General features: G+C 45.6%; 1 protein-coding gene across 2 annotated transcripts in view; it reads left to right on the top strand.

Moving 5' to 3' along the window:
- The window catches only part of SNX27 (sorting nexin 27), a 30,453-nt gene extending 19,785 nt beyond the window's left edge, over positions 1-10,668 (top strand). The window contains exons 3-13 of one of the 2 annotated variants that reach the window (XM_042439592.1): positions 883-1,075; positions 2,324-2,388; positions 3,353-3,457; positions 3,771-3,849; positions 4,374-4,537; positions 5,566-5,655; positions 5,920-6,069; positions 7,023-7,151; positions 7,346-7,405; positions 8,398-8,505; positions 9,772-10,668. In XM_042439592.1, coding sequence (XP_042295526.1) covers positions 883-1,075; positions 2,324-2,388; positions 3,353-3,457; positions 3,771-3,849; positions 4,374-4,537; positions 5,566-5,655; positions 5,920-6,069; positions 7,023-7,151; positions 7,346-7,405; positions 8,398-8,505; positions 9,772-9,819 — 1,191 coding nt within the window. In that variant the 3' untranslated portion in view covers positions 9,820-10,668. The remainder of the gene's footprint in view (positions 1-882; positions 1,076-2,323; positions 2,389-3,352; positions 3,458-3,770; positions 3,850-4,373; positions 4,538-5,565; positions 5,656-5,919; positions 6,070-7,022; positions 7,152-7,345; positions 7,406-8,397; positions 8,506-9,771) is intronic. The other variant, XM_042439593.1, reaches the window with a different exon arrangement.
- The last annotated feature ends 1,763 nt before the right edge of the window (positions 10,669-12,431 follow it).

Below are 12,431 nucleotides of genomic sequence, written 5' to 3'. Positions count from 1 at the left end.
GTCTGCCATGTTGCAGAGCTTGAAAAACTGGAGGAAGGCACTATGGAGGAGAGAGTTGGTTTTGTCCAACCTCTTCTTCTGACCAGGAGGACCAAAAGCATTTCCATCTCCGTTCCAGAACCATTTTGTACAGTAGCTATGGATTCTGCATCAACAGATTTAATCATCCAAGGCTTAAAAATACGTATTTTTAAAATTGCAAAAAGCAAATCTCAATCTTGCCATTTTGTATAAGGGACATCACTTTGCTATGCCATTCTAGCTAATGGAACTTGAGCATCCATGGGTTTTGGGATCCATGACAGGTCCTGGAACCAAACCCCAGTATACAAGAGCTCACTGTACTATCTCTTAAGCCTTTTACCTTTTAAGCAAGGAAGAAGTGCAGTCAATTCTTCCTAGACCTCCCAATATGAATGGAAAGCTGAGTTAACTTCCAGTCATGTGCCTGCTTGTCAGAAGTCCGTATGTGCAAAAATGCCCACTGTCTGAGAATCCATTGAGAGATGTTGATTTGATCCAGTCATGTGGGCCTATGACTTGTAGTTCCCCTTGAAAAGGGTGTGGTTATATTAGAGCAGTGCAAGAAACCTCTTGCTATCAAGATGCTATGGACTTCAAGGTTCATGCTCCTTGACCTTTGGCTGTGCTGGCTGGCCCTTATGGGAATTGTAGCAAAACAGGTTGCCTAGAGCCATGGAGCCATCATTGACTAGACTACACTTGGAATGGGGAACTTCTCTCTCTTTTTCTTTCCTCGTCCTTTCCTCTCACTTCTCTCAGATTCCTTTTTATTTTCCTAAGATAATTAAAATTCTCTATAATCCACAGTGAAAGATGTTTTGACATTCATTTTGTTACTGTTCTCCCCCCCCCCCCCAGGTTTACAATGTTTACATGGCGGGGCGGCAGCTTTGTTCAAAGCGGTACCGTGAATTCGCCATCTTGCATCAGAACCTGAAGAGGGAGTTTGCCAATTTCACATTTCCTCGCCTGCCGGGCAAATGGCCATTCTCATTATCGGAACAGCAGCTGGATGCCAGGCGAAGAGGGCTCGAGGAATACCTCGAAAAAGGTAAGTGTTTGGACTTTTAAAGGCGGCAAAATATTGAAGATGTCTGATGTGCTGAGCCTGGGATTTTGGGCACTGCCAGCCCTTCAGATGAAAGTGGGCCAGCTATTTCCTTGAATGTAGACTGTGGTTTTTAACATCATTTTTACACTATTTTAAAGCATGAAAAATGAATCTGTTAAATTAGAAAGTACCCTGGTGGGCCAAAGACTTCAGCAGAATTGTACAAACTTACTAGTAGTAAGTGACCACAAGGGCATCTAGTCCCATTCCCTGCCATGCAGGAACACACAGCTAAAACACTCCTTAAAATTGCTCTTCCACCCTTTGTTTCAAGACCTCTAAACAAGGAGTGTCTGCCACTCTCTGAAACACTATTTTACTTTCAAACAGCTCTTACAGTAAAAGCAAAATTCTTCCTAATGTTTCTTGGGAATATCTTTTCTTGAATCCATTGGTTCAGTTATAGTTTCTGGAGCAGCAGAAAATCAACTGGCTCCAGCCCCTATATGATATCCCTTTAGATATTTTGCCCCACAACAACACATGTGGCAAGCCCTAGAATCATAAAATCATAGAGTTGGAAGAGTCCCCAAAGGCCATCCAGTCCAGCCCCATTTTGCCATTCAGGAAATCTCAATCAAAGCATCTCCGACAGATGGCCACACAGTCTCTGTTTGAAGACGTCCAAGGAAGGAGACGCCACCGCTCTCTGAGTCTTAAAAGAGACATCCTTTCCTGTATGAGAGACAAAGGGTTATCCTTTGTGTTTTCTTCTCAGAGACATTGCATCACAGATGCATGCATCACTTTTTAAAATGGAGACCTCTTGTCTTTTGAGGTTTGACAGAGTTCTGTTGCCTAAAGTTCAGAGGCAGAGAGCCCTGTTTGTCTGGAATATCAGTACACAAAGGGATCTTGTAACACCTTTGAGACGTGTGTGACAAAGGTTGTAGAATGAGCATAGACTTGGTTTGCTTCCTCAGATGCATGGCAGTCCTATAGAGTAAGGAGCCATTGTGTGTCCTTGCCTCGCACAGAAGTGCATTCATTTCCAAAGTCTCTGACAGCCTCACTGTCAAACAGATGCGTGTTTTGCCCAGTTGAGCTGCCTCTTCATCAGTTTAGTGTTTTGGGTTGGCTTGGAATAAGAATAAACAAAAACAATCTAGGGTCCAAGATCCACATGTCTAATGACCAGAACAATCCCTTTAGTTTTGTGTAATGGAGCTTTTTTCCTTGCTTCTACAGTATGTTCCATTCGGGTCATTGGGGAAAGTGACATCATGCAGGAGTTCTTATCGGAGTCGGACGAGGTAAGACAGCCCATCTCAGATGATTTGTGTAAGGATGCACTTCAGAGTTAGATCGCCTGCTTCTGGTCTGAGAATCTGCAATATCTTCTGCAGACATTCCTTCGTTGAAGGGGAATTGGCCAGATCCTCCTTCAGTGAAGCTTTGAAAAGCTCTGCAAAGACTCCCAACCCCTCTTTGCCTCAAGTAGGCCTTGAGAGCTGGGAAATCTGAATGCTTTGTAAAATGGGGCTTTCTTTTACTGTTCATTCGTCCTGTTCCCGAGTTGCTTTCTTGTCTATGGCCGTAGCTGGCCATAGCCAGCTGGCACAAGTGTTGGATGGGAGTTTATAAATGGGGAAATGGAACTGGGCAATATTGGTCCAGATTGGTCAGTGCAAGGGACCTTTTCACACTTACGTCTAACCTGTGTGTGTCTGTGGAGAGAGCGAGTAGGTTGCCCCACCGTCACCATTCAAAGGAAGCATTTGTTAAGAATTCCAGGCAAAGAGCATTTTGAGTTAGATATTGGGGGTGAGTTTGTGGGCTATGGATTGTGTGTTTTACCCCAGTTGCATTGCACAGAGGGGTGGAGTAAAAATAAATTATTATTATTATTATTATTATTATTATTATTATTATTATTATTATTATTATTTAACGCTGGATAATTCAAGCCAGCCATCTTGCACCTGGGATCAAGGGATGTGGTGAGGTAAAGAGAAATGAAATGCTTTAGCAGATCACTGCCAGGAGAAGTTCCCAAACCGTTCATTATGGCGGGATGGACTCTGATTTGATAACTCATATTAAGCACAGCCAGGAGGGTTTTCCTTTTCCTATCTTTTTATGGCACGGGACTCATACTCTAGAATCCTTTTGTTGGCCCTGCGTAAACTAGATTCATAAATGTAGCGTACGAGAGAGAGAGAGCATGGACAGACACCTATAAATTCTTAGTTGTAACTCCATGTATCTCCCTTCCAGAACTACAACGGGGTGTCAGACGTGGAACTCCGAGTGGCCCTTCCGGACATCACGACAGTGACCGTCCGGGTCAAGAAGAACAGCACCACAGACCAGGTGTATCAGGTGAGGAGCATCGTTCCTTGGGGATATGTTTATTTTCTGTCATGGGAGAAGAAGCCCTCTGTGGATGGGTGAGCTCCAACTACCCAGACAAGGCAAGCGGGTGCATCATGTTAGTTAGCGGCTAGGACTAGATTGCTAGCTTTTCCACCCAGTTTCTCACCTGTGCCTTAGCCCAGGGCAGGTTGTAGTTTCGTTGCTCTTCCACTTGTTTCGCTTTGTCTTTCTAAACACCCTGCCTGCTTTTCCTTTATTTTGACTTATTTTGTCTTTTTCTTTCCTTTCCCCCCTGCTTCCCAAACTGCTTGCGTCCCAGGCTGTTGCCGCCAAAGTGGGCATGGACAGCACGACTGCAAATTACTTTGCCTTGTTCGAAGTGATAAATCACTCTTTTGGTAAGACCTGGGGCACGGCGGAGGATTGTGATCTCCTTTCTGTATGTCCCAATATTTCTGGATGGGATGTTGGAGGGGCTTCTGTATGAAGGTCAACCTCTGTGGCGGTTTAATGTTTGATGGGGGAGAGGAGTGAAGGGTGGGAGAATATCATCTTATAGTTTTGTAAAATTATGTGTGTTGGGGAAGAAGTAGATAGAGAAGGCGCAAACTTTAAAAAAGGCAAGAATTAAAATGTAGAGGTATTCCTCCATCTTGTAATACTGAGTCTCCAGACCAGTTGGCACAGTACATCCAGGACAGGCCACACTGTCTATCTGTCTTATCTACTTACCTATCTGTCTACTTATCTACCTATCTATTTAATATATTTCTATACTGCCTTACAGCTTGAAAGATCTCTAGGAGGTCTCTCATTCATAGGGTCACCACAAATCAAACTAGAACAACAACAGAAAATTACAACAAACAGAAAAAAAACTCCCATCAGTTGCTCACTTTTTCTTCTTATGGGTTCCCCACAGTGCGGAAACTGGCTCCCAACGAATTCCCCCATAAACTCTACGTGCAAAACTACACTTCGGCCGTGCCAGGGACCTGCCTGACAATCCGGAAATGGCTCTTCACCACGGAAGAGGAGATCCTTCTGAACGACAATGACTTGGCGGTCACCTATTTCTTCCACCAGGTGGGAACCCATGTCAGATCCTTGTGTGGTTTTGGATGCAAAACCAGTTAATCGCCAAATACCTTTTTTAAATCAGAAGGTCTAAGAAAAGCAAGGATGGGGCCAACCGAGCCTCTTGTGGGAGGGAATTTTATAGTCTGAGAGCAGCTGCTGAGAAGGCCCTTGGTGGGTTAGATTAAATAAATTGATGGCTACTGATTGTTGTGTGTGTGTATCTCAGGTCCTAGTAGCAGAGGCAGTGTGAAGTTGTATATCAGTTGCTGGGGAAGCGGAGATGGGGGGTACAACTGAGACCCACAAAGTAACTTGTTGGGCACTCTGCAAATGGACCATGTAGCCAAGATGACACAATCTGCATGCAAGAGCAAAGTTCTGCAGGTGCAGGAGACCCCAAGATTTATGGAAACAGCCCCACTCCTCCCAAACTCTGGACTCCCCAGACAGCCCAGGAAGGAGCTGAATAAGCTCAATGGGGAGAACACTGACTGACAGTTGGAGTGGTGGGGAAAGAGTGAGTGCATATTCCTCTAGGACAGTGGTTCTCAACCTTGGGTTCTCCAGGCATTTTAGACTTCAGCTCCCAGAATCCCTGATCATTTGGACAAGCTGGCTGAGACCTCTGGGAGTTGAAGTCCAAAACCTTAGGAAAGCCAAAGGTTGAGAACCACTGCTCTGGGAGGTCCTGGAGGAGCACAAGACCGAGGGACTGGAACATTGAAGAGAACCTTATAGGCTACAAATTCTGTTACAAGCCCCACTTACCAAAAACAAAGCTAGGCCTGTTGGGCCCTTAGTCTGACCCAACATGGCTAGTTTAGGTTTTTGAGAGATTATTCTTGAACGGATTAGTGAGTGGATGCAGAGAGCTTTAAGCTTGAGGGCTGGAATCTTGAAAGATAGGACAGTGGCTGTTGGGATGGGGAAAAGGTGCAAGCAGTAGGGAAGCCTAGATGGTGTGAGAACTGAGTTAATAGAGAACAGAAGCTGAAAAATGGGGTCAGTTCTTGAATGCTTCTTGTGTTGTCCAGGCTGTCGATGACGTGAAGAAGGGATACATCAAAGCCGAAGAGAAGTCCTACCAACTGCAGAAACTCTGCGAGCAAAGGAAGATGGTCATGGTAAGAAAATCTTCCTACCTGATCAGAGCAAGGTATTATGGGTTTTGCACATCTTGCTTGTTGGAGTAACAGCAGAAAGAAGGAAGCAAGTGATGGGTCTTAATTAATAGAATGAAAAATGAATGTATAGACATCACTTTAATCTATTTTTGGAAGCAACATGTGTAAAATTGCCAAAAGATTCTGCACAAAGCACAATGTGAGCAATCCCTACCCCACTTGCTGCCCTCCTCACTTTCTCCTCCTCCTCCTCCTTCTCCACAGTATCTCAACATGTTGCGGACTTGTGAGGGTTACAACGAGATCATCTTCCCGCACTGCTCCTGTGACTCCCGCCGCAAGGGTCACGTCATCACAGCCATCAGCATCAAGCACTTTAAACTCCACGCCTGCACCGAGGAGGGCCAGCTAGAGGTCAGCTCTTGTGGATAGGAGGGTGAGGTTGTTGGGGGATCGGTTGGTGAAAAGTACCTGTAGGAAAGTGAAGCCAAGACAAGAAGCATTAAGTCCCAGTGTGAGAAGGGACCTTGGAAGCCATCTTGCCCAGCCCCTTGCTCAGTGCAGAATGTCTAGTGCCAGATGAAGCTGCAGCAGTCCTGAGTGATAACTATACAGCCTCTGCATACCTCATAGACCTCCAGTGAAGGAAAGCCTACACTCACCTGAGGCAGCCTGCTCAGTTGTTGGACTGTAAAGAACTTGCTTTGGGTGTTTAGTTGAGGTGTTTTCACTGCTAGTTGCAGGACGGCCTAAATACTGTACTCTGATGAAGGCACCAGATCCTGTCTGCTCTTGGAAGCTAAGCAGGGTCAGATGCTGTAGACTCAAGTTCAGAGGAAGGAACTGGCCATCTCTTGAGTCTTCCTTGCCTAAGAAAAACCCTGTGAAATTTATGGGGTTGCCACAAGTCAACAGGCAACTTGGAAGCACGTACAGTTAACAGGAACCATACAAGTCCCTTCCTTCACTAGCTGGTGTGGTTTGGGGTACTATTCAAAGTGCTGGTTATGACTGAGAAAGCCCTAGATGGTGTAGGGTCAGCCTGTCTGACAGCATCTCACTGTATGAGTCTGCTTCAAATGCTGAGATCTTTCTCTCAGTCCCATCTTTGTGGGCATGGCTGATGAGAATTGGAGACAGGGCCTTCTGGGTGGCTGCCCCTGGTCTCTTGAACTCCCTCCTTCAGGAGATTGAAATGGTTCCCTCTAATGGATGACATTTTGCTTAAAAAGAAAAGACCAGTCTTGGAAAGTGGAGATAGAGCACAAGGAAAGTGGTTAAAATTGCCTTTTGGAAAAGCCGTTTATTTACCTGTCAACAACCCACAGAAGTGCTTCCTCTTGACCTTCATCACTCTCTCATTCCAGAACCAGGTAATAGCTTTTGAATGGGACGAGATGCAGCGATGGGACACAGACGAGGAGGGCATGGCCTTCTGCTTCGAATACGCCCGAGGGGAAAAGAAGCCGCGATGGGTTAAAATCTTCACCCCTTACGTAAGTGTGGATCTGCCAGGGCACTGAGCAATGGCTTCAAATGGCCACTGGGAGGCACTGGGAGGACATGACCACTCCATTTGCTGCCAGGCCTTCTGGGGATGGAGTGTGGGTGTTAGGCTGGCATAGCAAGAGAGAGCTGTGCCACATCTTCCCAGTTCTGATTAATGTTTTTTCTTCTCCTCTCTCCACAGTTTAACTACATGCACGAGTGTTTTGAGCGCGTTTTCTGTGAACTCAAGTGGCGGAAAGAGGTGAGAGATCCGTTAGTGTCTTCCAGGAGTACAGAAAGTACAGCTTGGGGAAAATGGGGGGCACAATCAGACTTTGTCCAGTACTGACAGTTCTCAGTATGGAAGATATAGTTTCAAATAGGTATTACCTGCCACAAGCTCTTCCTTTGTCAGCAAAAACTCTATTCTGTGCTTGATGGCACACCTGCCAAGCATCAAGAGACATTTCAGGCCTGTCCCATTAACTGTAGTGCAAGCCAAAAATTCAAGGTTGTATTTTATCAACAACAACAAAAGGATGATGGTACTAGCATTCAGTGATACGTTCCCTCCATTTGCTCCATTCCTTCCTTGGAAGACATTTGGACAAGGTGGGCATGGTTTCTGTCAGGGTCAAGATGTTTGGCAAGAGAGAGGCATAGAGAGGGGCAGTCCTAGTGAGTTGGGTCTTTGCCACCAGACAAAGATAGGGTTTGCAGACCTTGTTGGCCTCATGGCCAAACATTAGCAGTTGTCTGTTGACGTTTTAAGGGTTAGTTTGTACTCATTATTTTGCCAGATTTTGGGGGTGGGGGTACATTTGCAGTTTGAGGCTGGGAAAAGATATGAAGTCTAAGAATTGGACCTGGGGGAGTGAATGTTTGCGCAGTTCTCATAGCTATTTAGGACAAGATGGCTCATGTTTATGCACTTGGGAGTCCCAGCTCCCCCAGCCTAAGCTTTGTGGGGAATGCACACAGGTTCAGGAGTCCAGTTTAACCAGCGACAGGCAACTTCATTACCAGTATCATTTCACACCAGTAAAGCTACTCTTATAGGAGTAACATGTGTCAGTGTTTGATGCCAAAAACACTCTTGGGGAAGCCTGGAATTATGCCCAGTTATGGGGGGGGGGGGACCAGGCATGATTCAGAGCGAGAGAGCGCCCAAGCACTGAAATCTCTCCTGTTAGACTCTGCTGGGTTTCAGTTTTCTTCCCTAATATCTCTTAAAATAACTCTGTCCTTCTGAAGGTGGAAGAGGAAGCAACAGACAAGGATAACAAGAACTGCAGTAAAGACAATATGTGCAGCAAGGTAACAAACAGCGGGTGGGAAGATAATGCTTTTCTTAGATTACAGGTTAGTAACGCAACTTGTTTGTCCCCCCCCTCTTTCAGTTCCCCATTCTGTGGTGAGATGCTTGAAGGGTGACCCCTGGCTGCTTGAAAGGACGCCCCATTGTGAACTTGGTCCAGAGAGTCTGAACCCAACTCAAAATGGGGTTCACCTCCTGCCTTTGCCACTAGCTCTCCTTGCCCGGCTCATCCAGTCTGTGTGTGTACGCGAGTGTGCATATGTGTGTGTATTGGAGCAGTGGGAAGACCTGCCTAACTGACTGTTCAAAGCAGCCTTGTGCCCTTTAGATATATAGTGCATTACAAATCATAACGACCAATGAGACATTTTATTGGGGAGATGGGTTTTGTAGTCTGACCTATTTGAAGGCAACAGGTTGTGACTTAGGTCTTGGAGGTCTTTAAACAGTGGCTGGATGGCCATCTGTCGGGTATGCTTTGATTGAGAGTTCCTGCATGGCAGAAATGGAGTTGGACTGGATGGCCCTTGTGGTCTCTTCCGATTCTATGATTCTAAATCAATGCTTCTTAGGCCATCTGATGTGGGAGACTGATGGTTTTCCCCTTCCAATGAGACGGAGTCTGGTACCACAATTGTGCCCATTGCCTACAACTGTTTCCTTCCTTCTTGAAACTTGTTGTGGGCTTCAGATTGCCACTTTAAATGGTGCTCCCAGCCTTGCTCAAGATTTCCTACTGGTAGTTTATCTTACCTATCCAGAACATCTCCCAGTATTAATGGTGAGCTTGTCTTGTTTGTGAACTCCTCCCTGCCACTGGTTGCTATGTCTCCCATTCGCACATGGAGGAGACATGCTAGCATCTTTACGAGATCCACTCTGGGAAACCATTTTGAGGATTTTTGAGTGTCCAACAGGAATCCCAATGTCCTTTCAGGGGTGTCATACTGAGGAGGGAGCAAGCTTGTTTTCTGCTGCTCCAGAGAATAGGACCCAGAACAATGGATGTGAGCTCCAGGAAAAGAGTTTCCACATTAACATGATAAGAGATGTTTGATAGTGGAAGACATTCCTTCAAAGAGTGTTGGAGTCTCCATCTTTGGAGGTCTTTAAACAGAGGCTGGATGGCCATCTGTCGGGGATGCTTTGATTGAGAGTTCCTGCATGGCAGAAATGGAGTTGGACTGGATGGCCCTTGAGGTCTCTTCCAACTCTATATGATTCTGTGATTCATTCCTGAGCTGGGTGGGAGCTTCCCATCGTCTCCATTCAGCGTCTTAACGTTCTCTCTTTTCTTCTTATCTTTCCAGAACATCTTTCAGGTGATGCGGACACAGCACAGAGACATTACGACTTAGCCCTGAGCCACCTTGGACAAAACAAAAACCCACCCGTATTATCCCTTCCTTTGCCCTCTCCTTAAAAATTTAACACTTTTAAAAATGAAAAAGGAAAAAAAAAACAGAAGGAAATGGTTTATTGTATTCAAGCCCTTAAAACTAAATATTAATACCATTTGTGAATTTAATGTTAAGCAACTTTTGGGGCGGGGATCCAGAAATAAGGGAGCCGGGAGTTCGGTTTATTTCCAACAAAAATGGGTTGTTTTCGACTTTGTCCCCCCCCCCCCCCTTTCCCCCTTTTCCTTGTTGTTGAAAGATGGACTATGCCGAGGGATTGCTCATTTCTTCCTTCCTCCCTTCGTCGTTTGTTTTTTTACAACTGGATATAGATATGTACATCCATTTGCACTGTTTTGGACATATATATGTATGTATGTAAAAAAAAATTATATATACAAACTATCACGCACGTATATACATATATATAATTTTCATATCGACGGCTGTTACTTTTGGGGCGCTTGTATTTCTACGCAGAGGGGTCCGTCCTCCTGGATTTGTTGTGGTAAAACTCTAGAAGAAGGAAAAGGGGAAAGAGAGAAAGAGATGAAAAGAAAAACAAATAGCGTTAAAGGAACTGCCTCTCTCTGTATGTAGGAATTTACTGGCGCTTTCGATTTTTGATGCCATCCAACCCTCAAAGCTGATTCGGACATTTAAAGTTTAGAGGTGTTTTGTTTTTGTTTTATCGGGACGAGTTTCTTCTCGCTCCTTTTGAGGCTGCATTTCAGAAGTCGGTGGGAGGGAAGAGAAGCCTTGCAACGTCGGCACTTTGGGGAATAAAACGATTTGGGTTTCGTCTCATTTGAAGCTCCCATGCGTGAATATATGCAGTTGTGAAACCTAAATGCAAACTATTAATTCAGCTCTGGCCGCCTTCTGGGTAGCCTCCCGATATCATTTAGAGCTCCCAAGTCTTTTCGTTTCCACGTTTCGAATCTGGCGTTTGAGTTTTCGGGGATTGGGGCGAGATGTTTCTGTCTTCCTATCAAGTCACTGGTGATGTTACGATGCAAGCTTTCGAATCTGTGACGCATTTTACAAAATCTGTGGGAACACATGGCAGAACGGTCAGCAAACACAGACATGGCGAGCCAGTTTAAGGCAGAATATAACCATGAGAAGCTAGGTTTTCGTCCACCGCTTGCTGCCCTTGCATCCTCAGATTTTCCTTGGGGAGCCAGTTTTAAGGAGGTGGACTGATAAATTCTAAGTTCTCTAGGTTGCGTGAGTTGCCAGTTTTATGGCCAGTTCAGTTGTTGCCACACCTGTCCCTTAGTCAACCCATTCGCTGGTCACCAAAATGATGCTGTGGTGCCTTCTGGGTGTATTGAACTACAACTTCCATAATCCCCCAGGTGGCTAGGGAACGGTGGAAGTGGTAGTGCAACGCACATGGAGAGCACTGTCTTGGAGGAGGTTATTGCAGATTGCCAGGCCTTTCTTGGTCGTGCCGCTTAAGCCGGGCAAACATGCATGACTGGGGAACATTGGTTCAGTTGTCACAGCTTTGAGAAGAACAGAAACATATTGCTATGGAGCGGATCGCTAACATGGTGAGCATCCCCAAATTGTGAAGTGTTAGCTTTTTTAAAAACTCCACTTTGCCTTTCCTTCTGGGCTCTGGGATCTTGTCAGGAGCACTGTTTTCCCTCATCTTTTTTTTCCGGTGGTGTTTTCATCTTTCCCCACTGGGCTCAAGTTTTGGGTGCCCATGGACCCCTCTGCCATCTTGCACTTTCCTCCCACCAACCTGAGCATTGTGTTTCCAGAGCTTCCCAGTGAGACGTTTTAGTCCCAGAGCATCTGGAGGGCACCAGGGCAGGGAGTTTGCTGCAGGACCTCCATTCAAGTACTGAACATAAAACAAAATGCACCTGCTCTCCCAGCCTTGCAGCCTAAAAGGACAAACACAGGTGGCTCCATGCTGACTTGAACAATGTTTGAAATGGGGAATTTGAAGCCAGCTGGTGCAGATTTCAGCACTCAGCATCCTTCTGGCCAGTGGCTCTGTGTCTCTTCTGCTTGCATTGTGCACCTGTGGAGTCAACAAGTGTTGTTCCATAAGGTATGTCGGAGTTGTGCTTTTCCACCTGAGACTTTCCACTTTGTAGAGGAAAGGATAGGTGACACCAACCTGCAGATAGTTCCTTGCAAGGGGAATCAACACGTGGGCTAGCAAAGGTTGCTCCGTTTCGTTGGTTTTGATCTGGACTCAATTCCAGATCCTTTGGAAAAGCTGCCCCCGAATCCTCTCCCAAGTGACTTCGCAGGAGATGAGGAAGTTTTTGCTTCTTGCTTTTCAGCCCTTCATGATCAGCTGGGGATGCATTGTTACAGCTACAACACTGAGTACGTTTCAACAGCCAGATGCTCGTTGCAAGTGGGACTGCAACCGGAGAAGAGTTAGAAAAGTTGAGTTAAGCTGTTCTGTTGGCTGAACTGTCAGTAAGTTAAATGTTTTTTTGGTTTTGTTGAAGGAACTGGTGGAGGTGTAGGCAGAAAAAAGATTGCCAGATATCTGGGAAAGTGATAAGAGACGTAAGATGTTGAGAAAAAGGACTGGC

The sequence above is a fragment of the Sceloporus undulatus genome, chromosome 9 (assembly GCF_019175285.1).
Source record: "Sceloporus undulatus isolate JIND9_A2432 ecotype Alabama chromosome 9, SceUnd_v1.1, whole genome shotgun sequence".
NCBI classification, from domain to species: domain Eukaryota; kingdom Metazoa; phylum Chordata; class Lepidosauria; order Squamata; family Phrynosomatidae; genus Sceloporus; species Sceloporus undulatus.
The sequence above is the reverse complement of the archived record's forward strand: the minus strand, read 5'-3'. Positions and strand labels throughout refer to the sequence as shown.